The sequence below is a fragment of the Taurulus bubalis genome, assembly GCF_910589615.1.
Source record: "Taurulus bubalis genome assembly, chromosome: 21".
Classification (NCBI taxonomy): domain Eukaryota; kingdom Metazoa; phylum Chordata; class Actinopteri; order Perciformes; family Cottidae; genus Taurulus; species Taurulus bubalis.
Window position 1 is genome coordinate 1279954 of NC_136609.1, and position 27878 is coordinate 1307831.

Genomic DNA, 27878 nt, shown 5'->3' on the forward strand with positions numbered 1-27878 from the left:
AGATGAAACCAGATGAAACCAGATGAAACCAAATGAAACCAAATGAAACCAGATGAAACCAGATGAAACCAAATGAAACCAGATGAAACCAGAACCCAGATGAAACCAGATGAAACCAGATAAAACCAAATGAAACCAAATGAAACCAGATGAAACCAGATGAAACCAGAACCCAAATGAAACCAGATGAAACCAGATGAAACCAAATGAAACCAGATGAAACCTGATGAAACCAGATGAAACCTGATGAAACCAAATGAAACTAGATGAAACCAAATGAAACCAGATGAAACCTGATGAAACCAAATGAAACCAAATGAAACCAGATGAAACCTGATGAAACCTGATGAAACCTGATGAAACATGATGAAACCTGATGAAACCTGATGAAACCTGATGAAACCAAATGAAACCAGATGAAACCAGATGAAACCAGATGAAACCAAATGAAACCAAATGAAACCAGATGAAACCAGATGAAACCTGATGAAACCAAATGAAACCAGATGAAACCAGATGAAACCAGATGAAACCAAATGAAACCAAATGAAACCAGATGAAACCAGATGAAACCAAATGAAACCAGATGAAACCAGAACCCAGATGAAACCAGATGAAACCAGATAAAACCAAATGAAACCAAATGAAACCAGATGAAACCAGATGAAACCAGAACCCAAATGAAACCAGATGAAACCAGATGAAACCAAATGAAACCAGATGAAACCTGATGAAACCAGATGAAACCTGATGAAACCAAATGAAACTAGATGAAACCAAATGAAACCAGATGAAACCTGATGAAACCAAATGAAACCAAATGAAACCAGATGAAACCTGATGAAACCTGATGAAACCTGATGAAACATGATGAAACCAAGACCCAGAGACACAACCAGGGGGTCGGGGTCCCCAAAGAGATCACAGGATCAATCTGAGGGTCGTAAAATAAAGAACGGAGAGAACACAGAGTTACGTTTATTATCTGACTTTTATCAAATAATGTGTTTATGTTTTATAAATGGTGAGCAGAGTTTCCAGAAACCAACAGTTTCTAACACATTGAACACATCAGTCAGGGATGCGATCAGAGAGTCAGGGTTCTCCTGGCTGGATGGGGAACTGGACCAACGGGAAGGATCTTCTGAATACCAGCTCAGCTCTGAGAGCTAACAGGGTTTCTGCAGCGGCCGACAGGAAGCAGGGGCTGACAGTCGTCAGAACAAATGTTATCAAGCAGAGACTAATAGAGGGCTGGAGGCTGAGCGGGGCCTCGGGGCCCCGGGGGCCCGAAGGAGCAGGTAAATGTGGAGGAGCAGGTAAATGTGCCTCTTGAACTCTCGTGAGCGCTCGCCTTTTGTTCTTGTTGTGGAGGCAGAACAATGGAGCTGTCAGGGTGATGGAATAAGCAGCCGGGATGGGAGGAGGAGGAGGAGGAGTAGGAGGAAGAGGAGGAGGAGGAGGAGGAGGAGGAGGAGGAGGAGGAGGAGGAGAAGGAGGATGATACCCGACCGGCCTCCTTCAGGTCCAATGGGTCCAAACAGGAAGTGGAGTCTGACCTCAGGTCTCCAGCTGCTTGTGACTCTCGTGACGTTCAGAACTTTAGTTAGAACGTTTCCATCTTTTCCTCTTTTCTCTTTAAGCTTCTTCTTTAGACTCAGAGTGACTCCAGATGTTGAGTTGTTTGCTTCATGTTCATTATAAAAAGTCCTCTGGAAACGGACAAAGTGGGAGAAATGTACTTTGTACTGTAAATGTGTTTACTTTGCCTACTTACTACTGCAGTATTTTACTGGAGCAACGGGTTGAAAGATTCTTCTCTTCGTCACATTCTAGTGACCCAGATCCAGCTCTTTGTCCAACACCCGACTGTTATGAATGGGCTTGACTGGAGCTGAACTCTGATTTGAGCCTGAATGCAGCTCTGGAGGACCAGGAGGACCAGGAGGACCAGGAGACCCGTCAGGAGGACCAGGAGACCCGTCAGGAGGACCAGGAGGACCAGGAGACCCATCAGGAGGACCAAGAGGACCAGGAGACCCGTCAGGAAGACCAGGAGGACCCGTCAGGAGGACCAGGAGGACCAGGAAGCCCAGGAGACCTGTCAGGAGAACCGGAAAGACCAGGAGACCCGTCAGGAGGACCAGGAGGACCAGGAGGACCAGGAGAACCGCCAGGAGGACCAGGAGACCCGTCAGGAGAACCGGAAAGACCAGGAGACCCATCAGGAGGACCAGGGGACCCGTCAGGAGAACCGGAAAGACCAGGAGACCGTCAGGAGGACCAGGAGGACCAGGAGGACCAGGAGACCCGTCAGGATAACCGGAAAGACCAGGAGACCCGTCAGGAGGACCAGGAGGACCAGGAGACCCGTCAGGAGGACCAAGAGACCCGTCAGGAGGACCAGGAGGACCAGGAGACCCGTCAGGAGGACCAGGAGACATACCAGGCCTCGCTGCCGCTCTGCAGCCCCGCTCAGAGTCAGAGGGCTATTCCTGCCGGCTGTCAGGCTGAGAGTGAGAGGGATGGAGCCGGACTGCTGACTCATTCAGGTCCGGGGCCCCCGAGAGGCCCCACCCCCCTCCCAACGCTGGGACCCGGGCCAGATAATGATCCGTGGCCCCGACCCCTCCGCTCCTGGACCCCCGGGTCACCAGACAGCGGCGTTCGACACCGGAGGAATGTTAATGTGATCCAGAGATCAGCTGCTCACCTTCCTCCTCTCCGCCTCCTCGTCTTCCTCCCGGAGACGAGAGACACCGGGTTACGATGGGAGAAAGAGAGAGAGAGAGAGAGAGAGCTGGAATAAAGACTTCTTCTGTGGTTTTCTGTTATCGCAGCAGATAAATAGTTGGGATGTTTCGGGTAAACGTCTCAGAGCTTTAATGGAAAATAAAATAAAAGATGCACGTTGACACGATCCTTTAAAAACAGCGTCTTAAGGAAGCTGAAGCAGAGCGGCTCTTCAAACCTTTTGTTGGCGTTGTGCTCATGAGGAAACCAGCTGCTTGTTTATTCAGAAGGAATAGTCATTCATTTACTTATTGAGACAAATGTTGAAGCTGTTATTTTATCTATTTGAACTGTCTGTACTAAAGAATCTCACAAAATGTTCTACTTCACTTTATCAAAGTCAGACTTTGAGAGAGACTCTTAACATGATGTGGTGAACTTTAAAGCTTTCAGCTCTTTTCTTCGTTAATTTTTTTCAGGTTTATTTTTCAATTTTTTCTGTGATTGATCATCTACCACCTTTACCAGTAACACAAATACTGCTATATACACATCTTAACTAATGTCACAAGTGTTTTATTCATTCTACCACCAGAACTAATCAAATAGCCTTGTGGTTGAGGAGAGAACACAATTTTAGTTTGAGTATAAAAACAGCTGAGGCTTAAGAAGTGCCACATGTAGGGTTTCTCTGGTGCGATCAACACGTTACACCAAAGTCATGGGATGCTCTCACATTCATGTTGCTTTATTGTGTTGCCTTTGAAATGTGTCTGAAGTCTCTCTTCTTCTTCGTTGGTTCCCTGCAGCCCCCCACCACATCTTCCCCACCTTCCACACGCCCATCCCGATCGACATGCGGCACCACGAGGGACGCTACCACTACGAGCCCCACGCGCTGCACGCCATGCACGGGTAAGAAACACTCCACTTCCTCACTTCCTGCTCCACTTCCTGCTCCCCTTCCCGCTCCACTTCCTGCTCCGCTCTTCCTCCGCTCTTCCTCTGCTCTTCCTCTGCTCTTCCTCCCCTCTTCCTCCGCTCTTCCTCTGCTCTTCCTCCCCTCTTCCTCTGCTCTTCCTCTGCTCTTCCTCCGCTCTTCCTCCCCTCTTCCTCCACTCTTCCTCCGCTCTTCCTCCCCTCTTCCTCCGCTCTTCCTCTGCTCTTCCTCCCCTCTTCCTCTGCTCTTCCTCTGCTCTTCCTCCGCTCTTCCTCCCCTCTTCCTCCACTCTTCCTCCGCTCTTCCTCCCCTCTTCCTCCACTCTTCCTCCGCTCTTCCTCCCCTCTTCCTCCACTCTTCCTCTGCTCTTCCTCTGCTCTTCCTCCGCTCTTCCTCCACTCTTCCTCCACTCTTCCTCCACTCTTCCTCTGCTCTTCCTCTGCTCTTCCTCCACTTTTTCTCTGCTCTTCCTCCCCTCTTCCTACCCTCTTCCTCCTCTCTTCCTCCCCTCTTCCTCCGCTCTTCCTCCCCTCCTGGAGGCTTCTCTTCCCGCTGATGAGAGCGTAGCTCTCGCCCAGTTCATATCAGAAGCCGAGGAGGCGCTGCCTTCCTGCTGAATAATGGATGCTGGTTCTGGTCTCTGATCCGGTTTCATTCTGATGTTCAGAAGCTTTGAGTCTGAAGTTTGTTTCTGAGAGACGAGGTCTGAACCCTCAGGGACTCATAACTATAATCATATTAATCTCTATGTGTAGTGACCTTCCATACAGACTGCGTATGAAATAAATACAAACGTTCCTTTACAGACGAGAGATGGAAAACATTTTACATTTAAAATGACAAGAAAATGTAACACATTAAATTAAAAACAATCAAAGAAACACATTTAAAATGACAAGAAAAAAAAGAAAATTAAGAAAAATAAATGAAATATAATTAAATGAATACATTTAAAAAGAATCACCTATTTTAGGTATTTTATTTAATATTTTTTCCTCCCTCTCGTGATGAGACGTAATCGTTTTTGTGCAAACAGCTTCAATAACAAAAAGAAATGTTTGTGTGTAAGATGATTTATTTAATGAGTTTTTATGCTCCATCTTTAACCCTTTAATATCTGGGTGTATTCGCACACGCCAGGCTGAACACACACACACACACACACACCGTCCTCTCTTTACGTCTCCAGCTTCCACCGCTAACCTCGGGTTTGACATCACATTGCTATGAATTGTGGGTAATTCACTGTTGGTGAAGGGTCAAAGTGAGACTGAAGAGTTCAGAGACCGAGCTACTTTCTAAAACTACGGATTCAATCTGAAAAAAAACGCATTTTATTCGCCGATGAAATCTCCTCCTGCAAACTTGCTCCTGAAGTGAAGTGAAGCGGCGTGTAGCTGCTGCTTGCAGCGCTGCTGGAATAAAGACACATAAATCTCTGCCAGGCCTCGTATCAACCGGCAGCTCGCTCCATTAGCGACGATCGGCAGGGCCGGATCCATCACGATGACATCACGCACCCGGCGCCACCTCTTTATATTCATTAATGGCTTGTTGTGCAGCTAATCTGTGTGTGCAGGCCGCTCTGCCCCGAGCCAGCGCCGTAATTAAACTCCCCGAGTGCAGAGGTCACTGGGCCGGCTGCGGCGCCGGTGGTGGAGTCTGCCACGGGAACACGGACATTTATTCTGCTGCTGGAGGAAGTCACACCACGGCTCTGCAGCTCTGAGACACCCCACGGCGGCGACTTTCAACCACAGTCAGCTGTGTGCCGTCACCCAGACGGACGTCTTGCTCTGATGCCCTTTTGTGGTGCGTTCAGGTGTCAGAACTCGGGACGTTGAGCAGGACTTTAAACTCTTTCTGCTGCAAACATATTGATCAAATGTTGGAGTCTTGTTCTGAGAGTAGCTTGTGTCTCTGGTCCCGGGTCTCTGGTCTCTGGTCTCTGGTTTCTAGTCTCTGGTCTCTGGTTTCTGGTTTCTGGTCTCTGGTTTCTGGTTTCTAGTCTCTGGTCTCTGGTTTCTGGTTTCTGGTCTCTGGTTTCTGGTCTCTGGTTTCTGGTTTCTGGTCTCTGGTTTCTGGTTTCTGGTCTCTGGTTTCTAGTCTCTGGTCTCTGGTTTCTGGTCTCTGGTTTCTGGTCTCTGGGTTTCTGGTCTCTGGTTTCTGGTTTCTGGGTCTCTGGTTTCTGGGTTTCTGGTCTCTGGTTTCTGGGTCTCTGGTCTCTGGGTCTCTGGTTTCTGGGTCTCTGGTCTCTGGTTTCTGGGTTTCTGGGTCTCTGGTCTATGGGTCTCTGGTTTCTGGGTCTCTGGTCTCTGGTTTCTGGGTCTCTGGTCTCTGGTTTCTGGGTTTCTGGGTCTCTGGTCTATGGGTCTCTGGTTTCTGGGTCTCTGGTCTCTGGTTTCTGGGTTTCTGGGTCTCTGGTCTCTGGGTCTCTGGGTCTCTGTGTCTCTGGTTTCTGGGTCTCTGGTCTCTGGTTTCTGGGTCTCTGGTCTCTGGTTTCTGGGTCTCTGGTTTCTGGGTCTCTGGTTTCTGGGTCTCTGGTTTCTGGGTTTCTGGTCTCTGGGTCTCTGTGTCTCTGGTTTCTGGGTTTCTGGTCTCTGGTCTATGGGTCTCTGGTTTCTGGGTCTCTGGTCTCTGGTTTCTGGGTCTCTGGTTTCTGGGTCTCCGGGTCTCTGTGTCTCTGGTTTCTGGGTCTCTGGTCTCTGGTCTATGGGTCTCTGGTTTCTGGGTCTCTGGTCTCTGGTTTCAGGGTCTCTGGGTCTCTGTGTCTCCGGTTTCTGGGTCTCTGGTCTCTGGTCTCTGGGTCCCTGGTCTCTGGTTTCTGGTCTCTGGGTCTCTGGTCTCTGGTTTCTGGGTCTCTGTGTCTCTGGTTTCTGGGTCTCTGGTCTCTAGTCTCTGGTTTCTGGGTCTCTGGTCTCTGGTTTCTGGGTCTCTGGTCTCTGGTTTCTGGTCTCTGGGTCTCTGGTTTCTGGGTCTCTGGTTTCTGGGTCTCTGGGTCTCTGTGTCTCTGGTTTCTGGGTCTCTGGTCTATGGGTCTCTGGTTTCTGGGTCTCTGGTCTCTGGTTTCTGGGTCTCTGGTTTCTGGGTCTCTGGGTCTCTGTGTCTCTGGTTTCTGGGTCTCTGGTCTCTGGTTTCTGGGTCTCTGGTCTCTGGTTTCTGGTTTCTGGGTCTCTGGTTTCTGGGTCTCTGGGTCTCTGTGTCTCTGGTTTCTGGGTCTCTGGTCTCTGGTTTCTGGGTCTCTGGTCTCTGGTTTCTGGTCTCTGGGTCTCTGGTTTCTGGGTCTCTGGTCTCTGGTTTCTGGGTCTCTGGTTTCTGGGTCTCTGGGTCGCTGTGTCTCTGGTTTCTGGGTCTCTGGTTTCTGGGTCTCTGGTCTCTGGTTTCTGGGTCTCTGGTTTCTGGGTCTCTGGTTTCTGGGTCTCTGGTCTCTGGTTTCTGGGTCTCTGGTTTCTGGTCTCTGGTCTCTGGTTTCTGGTCTCTGGGTCTCTGGTTTCTGGTCTCTGGTTTCTGGGTCTCTGGGTCCGGACATCCTGCAGAACCTTGTGGCTCCTGCAGGACGTTAAAGTCACTTCATCACCAGAGAGGAGAACGTCAACAGAGTTCTCCAAATAGTCCTTTACATTTAGATTCACAGACTTGATGGTGATGCAGAGACTTCTCGCCCGGAGGAAGCAGGGCTATTCATCACGGGGTGGGGGTGTAGGTGGGAGTCGGGTGGGGGGGTCTGTCCGCGCACTCGGCCCTCTTGATTAATGTGATTTGATCCTGACAGTGGACCCTAATTCATCAAGGCCCTGATCTGCTGTCGCTCCCCGTGCAGGAGCCAAACTCACCTAATTACAGGAACACTGCGCCGCAAATTAACCGACGTGTCGTTTGTCGCCCTGCGGGCGCTTTGTTACCAGCTGCTGGCGCTTTGTTAGCGGCTGGCGGCGCTTTGTTACCGGCTGCTGGCGCTTTGTTAGCGGCTGGCGGCGCTTTGTTACCGGCTGCTGGCGCTTTGTTAGCGGCTGGCGGCGCTTTGTTACCGGCTGCTGGCGCTTTGTTAGCGGCTGGCGGCGCTTTGTTACCGGCTGCTGGCGCTTTGTTAGCGGCTGGCGGCGCTTTGTTACCGGCTGCTGGCGCTTTGTTAGCGGCTGGCGGCGCTTTGTTACCGGCTGCTGGCGCTTTGTTAGCGGCCGGCGGCGTTTTGTTACCGGCTGCGGGCGCTTTGTTAGCGGTTGCTGCCGCTTTGTTAGCGGCTGGCGGCGCTTTGTTAGCGGCACTTTGTTAGCGGCACTTGGTTAGCGGCCAGCGGCGCCGTGTCAGAGCGGGATGTCCGACATGCCGCGGCGCCGCCAGCCCCTTCATCATGTTTGCATATCCCGTAATGAGAGCGCTGCTTATTTTGTCACGCCTGTCATGAAGAAGAAGAAGAAGATGCTGCCTCCTTGTTCCTGCTTCCTTTGGTCCAGTGACAGAGAGGCTCATGGGAGGAGGAGGAGGAGGAGGAGAAGGAGGAGAAGGAGGAGGAGGAGGAGGAGGAGGAGGAGGAGGAGCAACATGTGAGATCTGAAACTTTCTCAGCTGCAGCTTTAAAAACATCTTCTGAGCTGCAGCTTGAAACACCTTTTAGTGCAAGTCAATGAATTAAAGCCGACAGTGTAGACCAGGGGTGGCCAACCAGTCAGAGACTAAGAGCCACATTTTTTACTGTGTTACTGCAAAGAGCCACATCATACCCAACACACGTTATTATATTAACTTTGTTCAAAGCTTTTTTGTCACAGTTGAGAAGGACATAATTCTAAGAACATGCATGTGGTCTGGGGCAGTGGTTTAACTGATCTGGCTGCAGGACCCACCATCACCCTGAATGACAAGCCGCGACCAAAGCGAGGAACATTTTCAACTTCTCAATTTGATTTAATGAAAATATGGCACCTATGTTTGAACCTGAGATAGTATCACAGTATGCCAAACAGAAATATTCCCTTTCACACTCAATTAAAAACCCAAAAGTGCTTCTTAAGGATACAAGGTAATACAACACACATAATAATGTTATAACTTCAGCCTTTTTGAACATAACAAAAAAAAGGTTGGGAATGAAGCAAACTATCACAAATAGTCCGATGTGTAAACTCACGCAAGTAAAGTGTTGTGAACGCAGCATTGAGGAGTGTGTGAATATTCAATTCAATTCAGTTTATTTTATATAGCCCAAAATCACAAATTAAAATGTGCAATCTGTACAAATAACATCCTGTCCCGGGACCTCACATCAGATCAGGAAAAACTCCCCAAATAAAGATAGTAAAACCCTTTCACAGGGAAAACAGGAAGAACCTTCATAGAGCAACAGAGGAGGATCCCTCTCCAGGATGGACAGAAGAATAGATGTCATGTGACCAGAATGAACAACGTAACAGAGTTACAACATATGACATCAATATGACTGAAATTGAATAAATTGCACTCTGCCGCATTAAAAAATCCCTTCAAAATAAAAGCACAGGATTTTTTTTTTTTTTTTTGCCCATGTAAAATGACCGTCCTGACGGACTGAAAACAGGTCCGCGAATGACTGAAAACGGGTCCGCGATTTCATGGCTTTCAAGCCGTCGCGCCTTGAGTTCGACACAAGTGGTCTAAAGTATTTGCAAAATCAATAAAAAGATTAAAAAAAAAAAAAAAAAACACAAACTTCGATATGAACGCAAGAGCCGCATGAAACCAGGCAAAGAGCCGCATGCGGCTCGGGAGCCGCGGGTTGGCCAGGCCTGGTGTAGACTCTGTTTGTTATCGTGAAGAGGAGGAAGAACCAAACAAGAAGAGAAAGAACCAAACAACAGGAGAAAGACCCAAACAAGAGGAGAAAGAACCCAACAAGAGAAGAAAGAACCAAACAAGAGGAGAAAGAACCAAACAAGAGGAGACAGAACCCAACAAGAGGAGAAAGAACCAAACAAGAGGAGAAAGAACCAAACAAGAGGAGAGAGAAACAAACAAGAGGAGACAGAACCCAACAATAGGAGACAGAACCCAACAAGAGGAGAAAGAACCAAACAAGAGGAGAAAGAACCAAACAAGAGGAGAAAGAACCAAACAAGAGAAGAAAGAACCAAACAAGAGGAGAAAGAACCAAACAAGAGGAGAAAGAACCAAACAAGAGGAGAAAGAACCAAACAAGAGAAGAAAGAACCAAACAAGAGGAGAAAGAACCAAACAAGAGGAGACAGAACCCAACAATAGGAGAAAGAACCCAACAAGAGGAGAAAGAACCAAACAAGAGGAGAAAGAACCAAACAAGAGGAGAGAGAAACAAACAAGAGGAGACAGAACCCAACAAGAGGAGAAAGAACCCAACAAGAGGAGAAAGAACCCAACAAGAGGAGAGAGAAACAAACAAGAGGAGCCAGAACCCAACAATAGGAGAAAGAACCCAACAAGAGGAGAAAGAACCAAACAAGAGGAGACAGAACCAAACAAGAGGAGAAAGAACCAAACAAGAGGAGAGAGAAACAAACAAGAGGAGAAAGAACCAAACAAGAGGAGAGAGAAACAAACAAGAGGAGCCAGAACCAAACAAGAGGAGCCAGAACCCAACAAGAGGAGAGAGAAACAAACAAGAGGAGCCAGAACCCAACAAGAGGAGCCAGAACCCAACAAGAGGAGACAGAACCAAACAAGAGGAGCCAGAACCCAACAAGAGGAGACAGAACCAAACAAGAGGAGCCAGAACCAAACAAGAGGAGCCAGAACCCAACAAGAGGAGACAGAAACAAACAAGAGGAGCCAGAACCCAACAAGAGGAGACAGAAACAAACAAGAGGAGACAGAACCCAACAATAGGAGAAAGAACCCAACAAGAGGAGAAAGAACCAAACAAGAGGAGAAAGAACCAAACAAGAGGAGCCAGAACCCAACAAGAGGAGAAAGAACCCAACAAGAGGAGAGAGAAACAAACAAGAGGAGACAGAAACAAACAAGAGGAGACAGAAACAAACAAGAGGAGACAGAACCAAACAAGAGGAGAAAGAACCCAACAAGAGGAGACAGAAACAAACAAGAGGAGACAGAAACAAACAAGAGGAGAGAGAACCAAACAAGAGGAGACAGAACCAAACAAGAGGAGAAAGAACCCAACAAGAGGAGACAGAAACAAACAAGAGGAGAGAGAAACAAACAAGAGGAGACAGAACCAAACAAGAGGAGAAAGAACCCAACAAGAGGAGACAGAACCCAACAAGAGGAGAGAGAACCAAACAAGAGGAGAGAGAAACAAACAAGAGGAGACAGAACCCAACAAGAGGAGAAAGAACCAAACAAGAGGAGAAAGAACCAAACAAGAGGAGAGAGAAACAAACAAGAGGAGACAGAACCAAACAAGAGGAGAAAGAACCAAACAAGAGGAGAAAGAACCAAACAAGAGGAGAGAGAAACAAACAAGAGGAGACAGAACCCAACAAGAGGAGAGAGAAACAAACAAGAGGAGACAGAAACAAACAAGAGGAGACAGAAACAAACAAGAGGAGAAAGAACCCAACAAGAGGAGAAAGAACCCAACAAGAGGAGAAAGAACCAAACAAGAGGAGCCAGAACCAAACAAGAGGAGACAGAACCAAACAAGAGGACCCAGAACCCAACAAGAGGAGAGAGAAACAAACAAGAGGAGCCAGAACCCAACAAGAGGAGACAGAACCAAACAAGAGGAGCCAGAACCCAACAAGAGGAGACAGAAACAAACAAGAGGAGCCAGAACCCAACAAGAGGAGACAGAAACAAACAAGAGGAGAAAGAACCAAACAAGAGGAGAAAGAACCAAACAAGAGAAGAAAGAACCAAACAAGAGGAGAAAGAACCAAACAAGAGGAGAAAGAACCAAACAAGAGGAGAAAGAGCCAAACAAGAGAAGAAAGAACCAAACAAGAGGAGAAAGAACCAAACAAGAGGAGACAGAACCCAACAATAGGAGAAAGAACCCAACAAGAGGAGAAAGAACCAAACAAGAGGAGAAAGAACCAAACAAGAGGAGCCAGAACCCAACAATAGGAGAAAGAACCCAACAAGAGGAGAAAGAACCCAACAAGAGGAGAGAGAAACAAACAAGAGGAGCCAGAACCCAACAATAGGAGAAAGAACCAAACAAGAGGAGAAAGAACCAAACAAGAGGAGCCAGAACACAACAAGAGGAGACAGAAACAAACAAGAGGAGCCAGAACCCAACAAGAGGAGACAGAAACAAACAAGAGGAGACAGAACCCAACAATAGGAGAAAGAACCCAACAAGAGGAGAAAGAACCCAACAAGAGGAGAGAGAAACAAACAAGAGGAGACAGAAACAAACAAGAGGAGACAGAAACAAACAAGAGGAGACAGAACCCAACAATAGGAGAAAGAACCCAACAAGAGGAGAAAGAACCCAACAAGAGGAGAAAGAACCAAACAAGAGGAGACAGAACCAAACAAGAGGAGAAAGAACCAAACAAGAGGAGACAGAACCCAACAAGAGGAGACAGAACCAAACAAGAGGAGAGGGTCTAGAGGGTGTAGACCTCTTTCCCCTGTTTGAGTCGTCGTAGGAACTCCAAATTAATTCCAATACTTGTGTTTATTGTATGTATTTGTTCAGCAAAGTCTTGGGGAAAAAATGTACATCTGAAAAAAATGTTTTATAAACATGCAGTATGAGCAAAGTGGATCAAAAAGTAATCATTGAGAACTCCAGAGTTTTTAAACAGCATTGTTCTTCAGTGCCTTAACAACAACCCACAAACTAATAGTGCAGCTTTTTAGAACGATTAAGATCTAAAGCATCGACATCTGCAACAATAAACACAATACAGGAAAGCGTTGGCATGTTATGAAGCATATTCAGTCAAAAAGACAGCGTTTGATCCAGCCAGCCTTTAGTATCAAAATGATCAGCGTTAACGGACCAATGAGATCGTAGCGCTCTGAGCGTCCTCTGGCCGTGTTTGTACACAGAGATACTAATAGTGTGTGTACACAGAGATACTAATAGTGTGTGTACACAGAGATACTAATAGTGTTTGTACACAGAGATACTAATAGTGTTTGTACACAGAGATACTAATAGTGTTTGTACACAGAGATACTAATAGTGTTTGTACACAGAGATACTAATAGTGTGTGTACACAGAGATACTAATAGTGTTTGTACACAGAGATACTAATAGTGTTTGTACACAGAGATACTAATAGTGTGTGTACACAGAGATACTAATAGTGTTTGTACACAGAGATACTAATAGTGTTTGTACACAGAGATACTAATAGTGTTTGTACACAGAGATACTAATAGTGTGTGTACACAGAGATACTAATAGTGTGTGTACACAGAGATACTAATAGTGTTTGTGAGGATATGGATGCTGTGTTAGACTCTAACAGGCCGTACGTTACAGGTTGTGTTCTTGACTGAAGCTTCACGTTGTAAGGGAACTTATAAAGGTTTTCGTGAAACATTAAATCGGCACAGCAAGTTGTGAGTTTACGTAAATAATTAAACTTAACGATAATTTTTATGTTGAAACCACAGGCCTCATTTCACAAGATTTATGGTATTTTAGCTATTTAAATTAATTTAATCAATTTTGTGGTTTTTAAAACACACTTTTTTCCCCGGGAAAAGAGGCCCAAGGTGCTGAATGGGTTAAAACCAGAAGTCAGAGAGGATGTATTCCTCTATTCTGTGCTTTAATAACGACACTTCTCTAGATTTCTTTTTCATCTGAACTGAACCTTTTGTAGGAAAACACAAGAACAAGCAGCAGAAACCTGAGTTCTGATGTGTGAACAGTTTGCATGAGGAGCCGTTGAATTAAACTCAAATAACTCTCATAACTCACATGCATTTCTATATTTCGCGATGCAACATTTTGACCAGTCGTGAATTTTTCCCGATTCTTCTTTTTTTGCAAAACACTTGCGTCTCAACGTGCAGAAGGAGATGATGCAAGGACTTCTTAAGGAGGCCATGATTTGCAGCTCTGCGATGTGTTTGTGTGTATGTAGGTCATGCATACGGAGGGGGCCGTTAAGTCGAGGCGTCGCTTCCCGCTGCAGCTCGTAAACCTACACGGGAGTTGATTCAGCCCGCGCCGGACGGCGTGATTTATCTAAATCAGCAGAGCGCTCCCTGAGCCCGACACCGGAGACGAGCCTCACTGTCACACTGCAATTCATCACACACACACACACACACACACACACACACACACACACACACACACACACACACACACACACAGCAGGTAGAGGAACGACCTGCACACAAAGAACTTTTACTGAAGCATTCATCTTTTTCAGAGATTTATCTCTTCATGTGCAACATTTTTAAGTTTCTGCAACGGGACGATTTTTCAGCTTTTCTTTGTTTTGAATCTTTAGAAACTCAATCTGGCTTTTTGGATTTTTGCTGCGATAAAATAAGCAGTTTTTTTAAGGAATAATTAAAGACTTAAAGAGATTGCACTTTATTTAAAAGAAATAAGATGCCAGGACTGAAAATCCAAATAGCCATCTTAGTTTTTTCTCCGTCATTATCCTAGTTTTTTGTCTGTCGTCTTTGTTTTTATGTCCGTCGCAGTCGTATTTTTTTGTCCGTCGCCATCTTGTCTTTTCTCGGTCGTCATCTTGTTTTTTTTGTCCGTCGCCATCTTGGTTTTTTGTCCATCGCCATATTGTTTTTTTGTCCGTCGCTATCGTGGTTTTTTGTCCGTCGGCATCTTGTTTTTTTGTCCGTCATTATCTTTGTTTTTTGTCCGTCGCCATCTTTGTTTTTTGTTCACTCCAAATCCAGACATTAGAAAACTGAATATTGCATGCTTCTCCTTTGCAGAAAAGATCAATATTTCTTTATTCTTCTCGTTATCTCAGCAAACAACCTGTTCTATGGATTCACCTGCTGGCTGTTGCACGATGGGAGCTTTAATATTTCACTCTGTGGGCTGATCAGGTTTCTGGTTCACAATCAGAGGGAAAGCTCTGGTGATGAAATCCAGCCGTGAAGTCTTTGTTGGACGGGTGAAGATGGAGGACGTGTATTTTTAATGAAGTAGTCGGTTAAGAGACAGAAATCATTTGGAAAACTGATTTATGATCTGCTGAATTTACTTTCATCTGCAGAAGCTCAGACTCCACATCGAGAGAGAAAGTCTGATGTCTTTTATTCTGTAGATGTTAGAATTCTGTCACTTCAACTTTAGCAGACCACAGAGACACTCAGGACGACCACAAAGACACTCAGGACGACCACAAAGACACTCAGGATGACAAAGACACTCAGGGCGACCACAAAGACTCGGGACGACCACAAAGACACTCAGGACGACGAGAAAGACACTCAGGACGACCACAAAGACACTCAGGACGACTACAAAGACACTCAGGACGACCACAAAGACACTCAGGACGACAACAAAGACTCAGGACGACCACAAAGACTCAGGACGACCACAAAGACACTCAGGACGACGACAAAGACACTCAGGACGACCACAAAGACACTCATGACGACGACAAAGACACTCAGGACGACCACAAAGACACTCAGGACGACCACAAAGACACTCAGGACGATGACAAAGACACTCAGGACCACAAAGACACTCAGGACGACCACAAAGACACTCAGGACGACAAAGACACACAGGACGACAAAGACACTCAGGACGACCACAAAGACACTCAGGACGACCACAAAGACTCAAGACGACTACAAAGACACTCAGGACGACCACAAAGACACTCAGGACGACGACAAAGACACTCAGGACGATCACAAAGACACTCTGGCTGACCACAATGACTCAAGACGACTACAAAGACACTCAGGACGACCACAAAGACACTCATGACGACAAAGACACTCAGGACGACAAAGACACTCAGGACGACCACAAAGACACTCAGGACGACCACAAAGACACTCAGGACGACCACAAAGACACTCAGGACGACAAAGACACTTAGGACGACAAAGACACTCAGGACAACCACAAAGACTCAGGACGACCACAAAGACTCAGGACGACCACAAAGACACTCAGGACGCCGACAAAGACACTCAGGACCACAAAGACACTCAGGACGACGACAAAGACACTCAGGACGACCACAAAGACACTCATGACGACGACAAAGACACTCAGGACGACCACAAAGACACTCAGGACGACCACAAAGACACTCAGGACGACGACAAAGACACTCAGGACCACAAAGACACTCAGGACGACCACAAAGACACTCAAGACGACAAAGACACATAGGACGACAAAGACACTCAGGACGACCACAAAGACTCAGGATGACCACAAAGACTCAGGACGACCACAAAGACACTCAGGACGACGACAAAGACACTCAGGACCACAAAGACACTCAGGACGACGACAAAGACACTCAGGACGACGACAAAGACACTCATGACGACAAAGACACTCAGGACGACAAAGACACTCAGGACGACCACAAAGACAGTCAGGACGACGACAAAGACACTCAGGACGACCACAAAGACACTCAGGACGACAAAGACACTCAGGACGACAAAGACACTCAGGACGACGACAAAGACACTCAGGACGACCACAAAGACACTCATGACGACGACAAAGACACTCAGGACGACCACAAAGACACTCAGGACGACCACAAAGACACTCAGGACGACGACAAAGACACTCAGGACCACAAAGACACTCAGGACGACCACAAAGACACTCAGGACGACTACAAAGACACTCAGGACGACCACAAAGACTCAGGACGATCACAAAGACACTCAGGACGATGACAAAGACACTCAGGACGACGACAAAGACACTCAGGACCACAAAGACACTCAGGACGACGACAAAGACACTCAGGACGACCACAAAGACACGCAGGACGACCACAAAGACACTCAGGACGACGACAAAGACACTCAGGACCACAAAGAAACTCAGGACGACCACAAAGACACTCAGGACGACTACAAAGACACTCAGGACGACCACAAAGACTCAGGACGATCACAAAGACACTCAGGCTGACCACAATGACTCAAGACGACTACAAAGACACACAGGACGACCACAAAGACACTCAGGACGACAAAGACACATAGGACGACAAAGACACTCAGGACGACCACAAAGACTCAGGACGACCACAAAGACTCAGGACGACCACAAAGACACTCAGGACGACCACAAAGACACTCAGGACCACAAAGACACTCAGGACGATGACAAAGACACTCAGGACGACGACAAAGACACTCAGGACGACGACAAAGACACTCATGACGACAAAGACACTCAGGACGACAAAGACACTCAGGACGACCACAAAGACACTCAGGACGACCACAAAGACACTCAGGACGACGACAAAGACACTTAGGACGACCACAAAGACACTCAGGACGACAAAGACACTTAGGACGACAAAGACACTCAGGACAACCACAAAGACTCAGGACGACCACAAAGACTCAGGACGACCACAAAGACACTCAGGACGCCGACAAAGACACTCAGGACCACAAAGACACTCAGGACGACGACAAAGACACTCAGGACGACGACAAAGACACTCATGACGACAAAGACACTCAGGACGACCACAAAGACACTCAGGACGACGACAAAGACACTCAGGACGACCACAAAGACACTCAGGACGACAAAGACACTCAGGACGACAAAGACACTTAGGACGACAAAGACACTCAGGACAACCACAAAGACTCAGGACGACCACAAAGACTCAGGACGACCACAAAGACACTCAGGACGACGACAGAGACACTCAGGACCACAAAGACACTCAGGACGACGACAAAGACACTCAGGACGACCACAAAGACACTCATGACGACGACAAAGACACTCAGGACGACCACAAAGACACTCAGGACGACCACAAAGACACTCAGGACGACGACAAAGACACTCAGGACCACAAAGACACTCAGGACGACCACAAAGACACGCAGGACGACCACAAAGACACTCAGGACGACGACAAAGACACTCAGGACCACAAAGAAACTCAGGACGACCACAAAGACACTCAGGACGACTACAAAGACACTCAGGACGACCACAAAGACTCAGGACGATCACAAAGACACTCAGGCTGACCACAATGACTCAAGACGACTACAAAGACACACAGGACGACCACAAAGACACTCAGGACGACAAAGACACATAGGACGACAAAGACACTCAGGACGACCACAAAGACTCAGGACGACCACAAAGACTCAGGACGACCACAAAGACACTCAGGACGACCACAAAGACACTCAGGACCACAAAGACACTCAGGACGATGACAAAGACACTCATGACGACAAAGACACTCAGGACGACAAAGACACTCAGGACGACCACAAAGACACTCAGGACGACCACAAAGACACTCAGGACGACGACAAAGACACTCAGGACGACCACAAAGACACTCAGGACGACAAAGACACTTAGGACAACAAAGACACTCAGGACAACCACAAAGACTCAGGATGACCACAAAGACTCAGGACGACCACAAAGACACTCAGGACGCCGACAAAGACACTCAGGACCACAAAGACACTCAGGACGACGACAAAGACACTCAGGACGACCACAAAGACACTCATGACGACGACAAAGACACTCAGGACGACCACAAAGACACTCAGGACGACCACAAAGACACTCAGGACGACGACAAAGACACTCAGGACCACAAAGACACTCAGGACGACCACAAAGACACTCAAGACGACAAAGACACATAGGACGACAATGACACTCAGGACGACCACAAAGACTCAGGATGACCACAAAGACTCAGGACGACCACAAAGACACTCAGGACGACGACAAAGACACTCAGGACCACAAAGACACTCAGGACGACGACAAAGACACTCAGGACGACGACAAAGACACTCATGACGACAAAGACACTCAGGACGACAAAGACACTCAGGACGACCACAAAGACACTCATGACGACGACAAAGACACTCAGGACGACCACAAAGACACTCAGGACGACCACAAAGACACTCAGGACGACGACAAAGACACTCAGGACCACAAAGACACTCAGGACGACCACAAAGACACTCAGGACGACCACAAAGACTCAGGATGACCACAAAGACTCAGGACGACCACAAAGACACTCAGGACGACGACAAAGACACTCAGGACCACAAAGACACTCAGGACGACGACAAAGACACTCAGGACGACGACAAAGACACTCATGACGACAAAGACACTCAGGACGACAAAGACACTCAGGACGACCACAAAGACAGTCAGGACGACGACAAAGACACTCAGGACGACCACAAAGACACTCAGGACGACAAAGACACTCAGGACGACAAAGACACTTAGGACGACAAAGACACTCAGGACGACGACAAAGACACTCAGAACGACCACAAAGACACTCATGACGACGACAAAGACACTCAGGACGACCACAAAGACACTCAGGACGACCACAAAGACACTCAGGACGACGACAAAGACACTCAGGACCACAAAGACACTCAGGACGACCACAAAGACACTCAGGACGACTACAAAGACACTCAGGACGACCACAAAGACTCAGGACGATCACAAAGACACTCAGGACGATGACAAAGACACTCAGGACCACAAAGACACTCAGGACGACCACAAAGACTCTCAGGAGGACAAAGACACACAGGACGACAAAGACACTCAGGACGACCACAAAGACTCAGGACGACCACAAAGACACTCAGGACGACCACAAAGACTCAAGACGACTACAAAGACACTCAGGACGACCACAAAGACACTCAGGACGACGACAAAGACACTCAGGACGATCACAAAGACACTCAGGCTCACCACAATGACTCAAGACGACGACAAAGACACTCAGGACGACGACAAAGACACTCATGACGACAAAGACACTCAGGACGACAAAGACACTCAGGACGACCACAAAGACACTCAGGACGACGACAAAGACACTCAGGACGACCACAAAGACACTCAGGACGACAAAGACACTTAGGACGACAAAGACACTCAGGACAACCACAAAGACTCAGGACGACCACAAAGACTCAGGACGACCACAAAGACACTCAGGACGCCGACAAAGACACTCAGGACCACAAAGACACTCAGGACGACGACAAAGACACTCAGGACGACCACAAAGACACTCATGACGACGACAAAGACACTCAGGACGACCACAAAGACACTCAGGACGACGACAAAGACACTCAGGACCACAAAGACACTCAGGACGACCACAAAGACACTTAAGACGACAAAGACACATAGGACGACAAAGACACTCAGGACGACCACAAAGACTCAGGACGACCACAAAGACTCAGGACGACCACAAAGTCACTCAGGACGACGACAAAGACACTCAGGACCACAAAGACACTCAGGACGACGACAAAGACACTCAGGACGACGACAAAGACACTCAGGACGACGACAAAGACACTCATGACGACAAAGACACTCAGGACGACAAAGACACTCAGGACGACCACAAAGACACTCAGGACGACGACAAAGACACTCAGGACGACCACAAAGACACTCAGGACGACAAAGACACTCAGGACGACAAAGACACTTAGGACGACAAAGACACTCAGGACAACCAGAAAGACTCAGCACGACCACAAAGACTCAGGACGACCACAAAGACACTCAGGACGACGACAAAGACACTCAGGACGACGACAAAGACACTCAGGACGACCACAAAGACACTCATGACGACGACAAAGACACTCAGGACGACCACAAAGACACTCAGGACGACGACAAAGACACTCAGGACCACAAAGACACTCAGGACGACCACAAAGATACTCAGGACGACTACAAAGACACTCAGGACGACCACAAAGACTCAGGACGATCACAAAGACACTCAGGCTGACCACAATGACTCAAGACGACGACAAAGACACTCAGGACGACCACAAAGACACTCAGGACGACAAAGACACTCAGGACGACAAAGACACTTAGGACGACAAAGACACTCAGGACAACCACAAAGACACTCAGGACGACGACAAAGACACTCAGGACGACGACAAAGACACTCATGACGACAAAGACACTCAGGACGACAAAGACACTCAGGACGACCACAAAGACACTCAGGACGACGACAAAGACACTCAGGGCGACCACAAAGACACTCAGGACGACAAAGACACTCAGGACGACAAAGACACTTAGGACGACAAAGACACTCAGGACAACCACAAAGACTCAGGACGACCACAAAGACTCAGGACGACCACAAAGACACTCAGGACGACGACAAAGACACTCAGGACCACAAAGACACTCAGGACGACGACAAAGACACTCAGGACGACCACAAAGACTCAAGACGACGACAAAGACACTCAGGACGACCACAAAGACACTCAGGACGACAAAGACACTCAGGACGACAAAGACACTTAGGACGACAAAGACACTCAGGACAACCACAAAGACTCAGGACGACCACAAAGACTCAGGACGACCACAAAGACACTCAGGACCACAAAGACACTCAGGACGACGACAAAGACACTCAGGACGACCACAAAGACACTCAGGACGACCACAAAGACACTCAGGACGACGACAAAGACACTCAGGACCACAAAGAAACTCAGGACGACCACAAAGACACTCAGGACGACCACAAAGACACTCAGGACGACTACAAAGACACTCAGGACGACCACAAAGACTCAGGACGATCACAAAGACACTCAGGCTGACCACAATGACTCAAGACGACTACAAAGACACTCAGGCTGACCACAATGACTCAAGACGACTACAAAGACACACAGGACGACCACAAAGACACTCAGGACGACAAAGACACATAGGACGACAAAGACACTCAGGACGACCACAAAGACTCAGGACGACCACAAAGACACTCAGGACGACCACAAAGACACTCAGGACCAAAAAGACACTCAGGACGATGACAAAGACACTCAGGACGACGACAAAGACACTCAGGACGACGACAAAGACACTCATGACGACAAAGACACTCAGGACGACAAAGACACTCAGGACGACCACAAAGACACTCAGGACGACCACAAAGACACTCAGGACGATGACAAAGACACTCAGGACGACCACAAAGACACTCAGGACGACAAAGACACTTAGGACGACAAAGACACTCAGGACAACCACAAAGACTCAGGACGACCACAAAGACTCAGGACGACCACAAAGACACTCAGGACCACAAAGACACTCAGGACGACGACAAAGACACTCAGGACGACGACAAAGACACTCAGGACGACGACAAAGACACTCATGACGACAAAGACACTCAGGACGACAAAGACACTCAGGACGACCACAAAGACACTCAGGACGACGACAAAGACACTCAGGACGACCACAAAGACACTCAGGACGACAAAGACACTCAGGACGACAAAGACACTTAGGACGACAAAGACACTCAGGACAACCACAAAGACTCAGGACGACCACAAAGACTCAGGACGACCACAAAGACACTCAGGACGACGACAAAGACACTCAGGACCACAAAGACACTCAGGACGACGACAAAGACACTCAGGACGACCACAAAGACACTCATGGCGACGACAAAGACACTCAGGACGACCACAAAGACACTCAGGACGACCACAAAGACACTCAGGACGACCACAAAGACACTCAGGACGACGACAAAGACACTCAGGACCACAAAGACACTCAGGACGACCACAAAGACACTCAGGACGACTACAAAGACACTCAGGACGACCACAGAGACTCAGGACGATCACAAAGACACTCAGGCTGACCACAATGACTCAAGACGACTACAAAGACACTCAGGACGACCACAAAGACACTCAGGACGACAAAGACACATAGGACGACAAAGACACTCAGGACGACCACAAAGACTCAGGACGACCACAAAGACACTCAGGACGACCACAAAGACACTCAGGACGACGACAAAGACACTCAGGACCACAAAGACACTCAGGACGACGACAAAGACACTCAGGACGACGACAAAGACACTCATGACGACAAAGACATTCAGGACGACAAAGACACTCAGGACGACCACAAAGACACTCAGGACGACCACAAAGACACTCAGGACCACAAAGACACTCAGGACGACCACAAAGACACTCAGGACGACAAAGACACTCATGACGACCACAAAGACACTCAGGACGACGACAAAGACACTCAGGACCACAAAGACACTCATGACGACGACAAAGACACTCAGGACGACCACAAAAACACTCAGGACGATGACAAAGACACTCAGGACCACAAAGACACTCAGGACGACAAAGATACTCAGGACGACCACAAAGACACTCAGGATGACAAAGACACTCAGGACGACCACAAAGACACTCAGGACGACCACAAAGACTCAGGACGATCACAAAGACACTCAGGATGACCGCAACGACTCAGGACGACCACAAAGACACTCCGGACGACCACAAAGACACTCAGGACCACAAAGACACTCAGGACGACCACAAAGACACTCAGGACGACAAAGACACTCATGACGACCACAAAGACACTCAGGACGACGACAAAGACACTCAAGACCACAAAGACACTCATGACGACGACAAAGACACTCAGGACGACAAAGACACTCAGGACGACCACAAAAACACTCAGGACGATGACAAAGACACTCAGGACCACAAAGACACTCAGGACGACCACAAAGACACTCAGGACGATGACAAAGACACTCAGGACCACAAAGACACTCAGGACGACCACAAAGACACTCAGGACGACCACAAAGACTCAGGACGATCACAAAGACACTCAGGATGACCGCAACGACTCAGGACGACCACAAAGATACTCAGGACGACAACAAAGACACTCAGGACGACAAAGACACTCAGGACGACCACAAAGACACTCAGGATGACCACAAAGGCAGTCAGGACGACAAAGACACTTAGGACGACAAAGACACTCAGGACAACCACAAAGACTCAGGACGACCACAAAGACTCAGGATGACCACAAAGACACTCATGACGACGACAAAGACACTCAGGACGACCACAAAGACACTCAGGACGACCACAAAGACACTCAGGACGACGACAAAGACACTCAGGACCAGAAAGACACTCAGGACGACCACAAAGACAATCAGGACGACAAAGATACTCAGGACGACCACAAAGACACTTACATTTATTTTATGTAAAGTATACTTTAAACAGTTAATATATTGTTCAATTTTAAGAAAAGGAATTGCCTTGGCAATAAAAAATTATCGGTTCAGGCACCGTTTAGGCACCGGTATCGTTTTAAAAGAATCGGTTTAGCACCGGTATCGGAAAAAACCCAAACGATACCCATCCGTACTCTTCATTCTCTCACTTCTTACCCTGCCCTCTCTTCATTCTCTCACTTCTGTCCTCTCTCTCTTCATTCTCTCACTTCTTTCCCTGCTCTCTCTTCATTCTCTCACTTCTTACCCTGCTCTCTCTTCATTCTCTCACTTCTGTCCTCTCTCTCTCTTCATTCTCTCACTTCTGTCCTCTCTCTCTCTTCATTCTCTCACTTCTTACCCTGCTCTCTCTTCATTCTCTCACTTCTTTTCCCTGCTCTCTCGACAAAGATACTCAGGACGACCACAAAGACACTCAGGACGACAAAGACACTCAGGACGACCACAAAGACACTCAGGACGACAAAGACACTCAGGACGACCACAAAGACACTCAGGACGACAAAGACACTCAGGAAGACAAAGATACTCAGGACGACCACAAAGACACTCAGGACGACAAAGATACTCAGGACGACCACAAAGACACTCAGGACGACAAAGACACTCAGGACTCACTTCTTACCCTGCGCTCTCTTCATTCTCTCACTTCTGTCCTCTCTCTCTTCATTCTCTCACTTCTTTTCCCTGCTCTCTCGACAAAGATACTCAGGACGACCACAAAGACACTCAGGACGACCACAAAGACACTCAGGACGACAAAGACACTCAGGACGACCACAAAGACACTCAGGACGACCACAAAGACACTCAGGACAACAAAGACACTCAGGACGACCACAAAGACACTCAGGACCACAAAGACACTCAGGACGACCACAAAGACACTCAGGACAACAAAGATACTCAGGACGACCACAAAGACACTCAGGACGACAAAGACACTCAGGACGACCACAAAAACACTCAGGACGACCACAAAGACACTCAGGACGACAAAGACACTCAGGACGACCACAAAGACACTCAGGACCACAAAGACACTCAGGACGACCACAAAAACACTCAGGACGACCACAAAGACACTCAGGACCACAAAGATACTCAGGACGACCACAAAGACACTCAGGACAACAAAGATACTCAGGACGACCACAAAGACACTCAGGACGACAAAGGCACTCAGGACGACCACAAAGACACTCAGGACGACCACAAAGACACTCAGGACGACGAAGACACTCAGAACGACCACAAAGACACTCAGGACGACAAAGACACTCAGGACGACAAAGACACTCAGGACGACCACAAAGACACTCAGGACGACCACAAAGACTCAGGACGATCACAAAGACACTCAGGATGACCACAACGACTCAGGACGACCACAAAGACACTCAGGACGACCACAAAGACACTCAGGACGACAAAGACACTCAGGACGACCACAAAGACACTCAGGACGACCACAAAGACTCAGGACGATCACAAAGACACTCAGGACGACAAAGACACTCAGGACGACCACAAAGACACTCAGGATGACCACAACGACTCAGTACGACCACAAAGACACTCAGGACGACCACAAAGACACTCAGGACGACCACAAAGACACTCAGGACGACAAAGACACTTAGGACGACAAAGACACTCAAGACGACCACAAAGACACTCAGGACGACCACAAAGACACTCAGGACGACAAAGACATTCAGGACGACCACAAAGACACTCAGGACGACCACAAAGACACTCAGGACGACCACAAAGACACTCAGGACGACCACAAAGACACTCAGGACGACCACAAAGACATTCAGGACGACCACAAAGACACTCAGGACGACCACAAAGACACTCAGGACGAGTGAACATCCGTCCTCGGCTGGCTGGAACAAATCTCTCCAGTTGATATGAATGATGACGTGTAGTCCATAAAGCAGCAGTTTGTAGAATCCAACGGTTTCTGAGTTCTGTTGCACACGGTCCCATCAGAACACCTGATGCTTGTGTCTGTTCTTTTTTAAATATATATTGTTCATAGTTTGAAGTTAAAAGGTTTGAAGCTGTAGTTTGAAGACAAGTGTTTTGTATGTATTTATTTATTTATATGTAAAGTATACTTTAAACAGTTAATATATTGTTCAATTTTAAGAAAAGGAATTGCCTTGGCAATAAAAAAGTATGGGTTCAGGCACCGTTTAGGCACCGGTATCGTTTTAAAAGTACCGGTTTAGCACCGGTATCGGAAAAAACCCAAACGATACCCATCCGTACTCTTCATTCTCTCACTTCTTACCCTGCTCTCTCTTCATTCTCTCACTTCTTACCCTGCTCTCTCTTCATTCTCTCACTTCTTTCCTCTCTCTTCATTCTATCTCTTCTTCCCTCTCTCTTTTCATTCTCTCACTTCTTTCCTCTCTCTTCATTCTATCTCTTCTTCCCTCTCTCTTCATTCTCTCACTTCTTTCCCTGCTCTCTCTTCATTCTCTCACTTCTTTCCTCTCTCTTCATTCTATCTCTTCTTCCCTCTCTCTTTTCATTCTCTCACTTCTGTCCTCTCTCTCTTCATTCTCTCACTTCTTTCCTCTCTTCATTCTCTCACTTCCTTCCTCTCTTCATTCTCTCACTTCTTTCCTCTCTCTCTTCATTCCCTCACTTCTTTCCTCTCTCTCTTCATTCTCTCACTTCCTTCCTCTCTTCATTCTCTCACTTCTTTCCTCTCTCTCTTCATTCTCTCACTTCTTTCCTCTCTCTCTTCATTCTCTCACTTCCTTCCTCTCTTCATTCTCTCACTTCTTTCCTCTCTCTCTTCATTCTCTCACTTCTTTCCTCTCTCTCTTCATTCTCTCACTTCCTTCCTCTCTTCATTCTCTCACTTCTTTCCTCTCTCTCTTCATTCCCTCACTTCTTTCCTCTCTCTTCATTCTATCTCTTCTTCCCTCTCTCTTCATTCTCTCACTTCTTTCCCTGCTCTCTCTTCATTCTCTCACTTCTTTCCTCTCTCTTCATTCTATCTCTTCTTCCCTCTCTCTTTTCATTCTCTCACTTCTGTCCTCTCTCTCTTCATTCTCTCACTTCCTTCCTCTCTTCATTCTCTCACTTCTTTTCTCTCTCTTCATTCTCTCACTTCTTTCCTCTCTCTCTTCATTCTCTCACTTCTTTCCTCTCTTCATTCTCTCACTTCTTTTCTCTCTCTTCATTCTCTCACTTCTTTCCTCTCTCTCTTCATTCTCTCCCTTTTTTCCTCTTTCTTCATTCTCTCACTTCTTTCCTCTCTTCATTCTCTCACTTCTTTCCTCTCTCTCTTCATTCTCTCACTTCCTTCCTCTCTTCATTCTCTCACTTCTTTCCTCTCTTCATTCTCTCACTTCCTTCCTCTCTTCATTCTCTCACTTCTTTCCTCTCTCTCTTCATTCCCTCACTTCTTTCCTCTCTCTCTTCATTCTCTCACTTCTTTCCTCTCTTCATTCTCTCACTTCTTTCCTCTCTTCATTCTCTCACTTCTTTCCTCTCTCTCTTCATTCTCTCACTTCTTTCCTCTCTTCATTCTCTCACTTCTTTCCTCTCTCTTCATTCTATCTCTTCTTCCCTCTCTCTTCATTCTCTCACTTCTTTCCTCTCTCTTCATTCTATCTCTTCTTCCCTCTCTCTTTTCATTCTCTCACTTCTGTCCTCTCTCTCTTCATTCTCTCACTTCTTTTCTCTCTCTTCATTCTCTCACTTCTTTTCTCTCTCTTCATTCTCTCACTTCTTTCCTCTCTCTCTTCATTCTCTCCCTTTTTTCCTCTTTCTTCATTCTCTCACTTCCTTCCTCTCTCTCTTCATTCTCTCACTTATTTCCTCTCTTCATTCTCTCACTTATTTCCTC

At 47.3% G+C, this 27878-nt stretch overlaps 1 protein-coding gene across 1 annotated transcript in view; it reads left to right on the plus strand.

Annotated features, from left to right (window-relative positions):
- LOC306752949 (zinc finger protein GLI4-like) overlaps positions 1–27878 on the plus strand; it is a gene marked incomplete at both ends in the record, with an annotated part of 65131 nt that overhangs the window by 12499 nt on the left and 24754 nt on the right. Inside the window, 3 exons of the mRNA XM_079236782.1 lie at positions 1076–1301; positions 2229–2393; positions 3543–3648. Of these exons, the coding sequence (XP_079092908.1) occupies positions 1076–1301; positions 2229–2393; positions 3543–3648 (497 nt within the window). The remainder of the gene's footprint in view (positions 1–1075; positions 1302–2228; positions 2394–3542; positions 3649–27878) is intronic.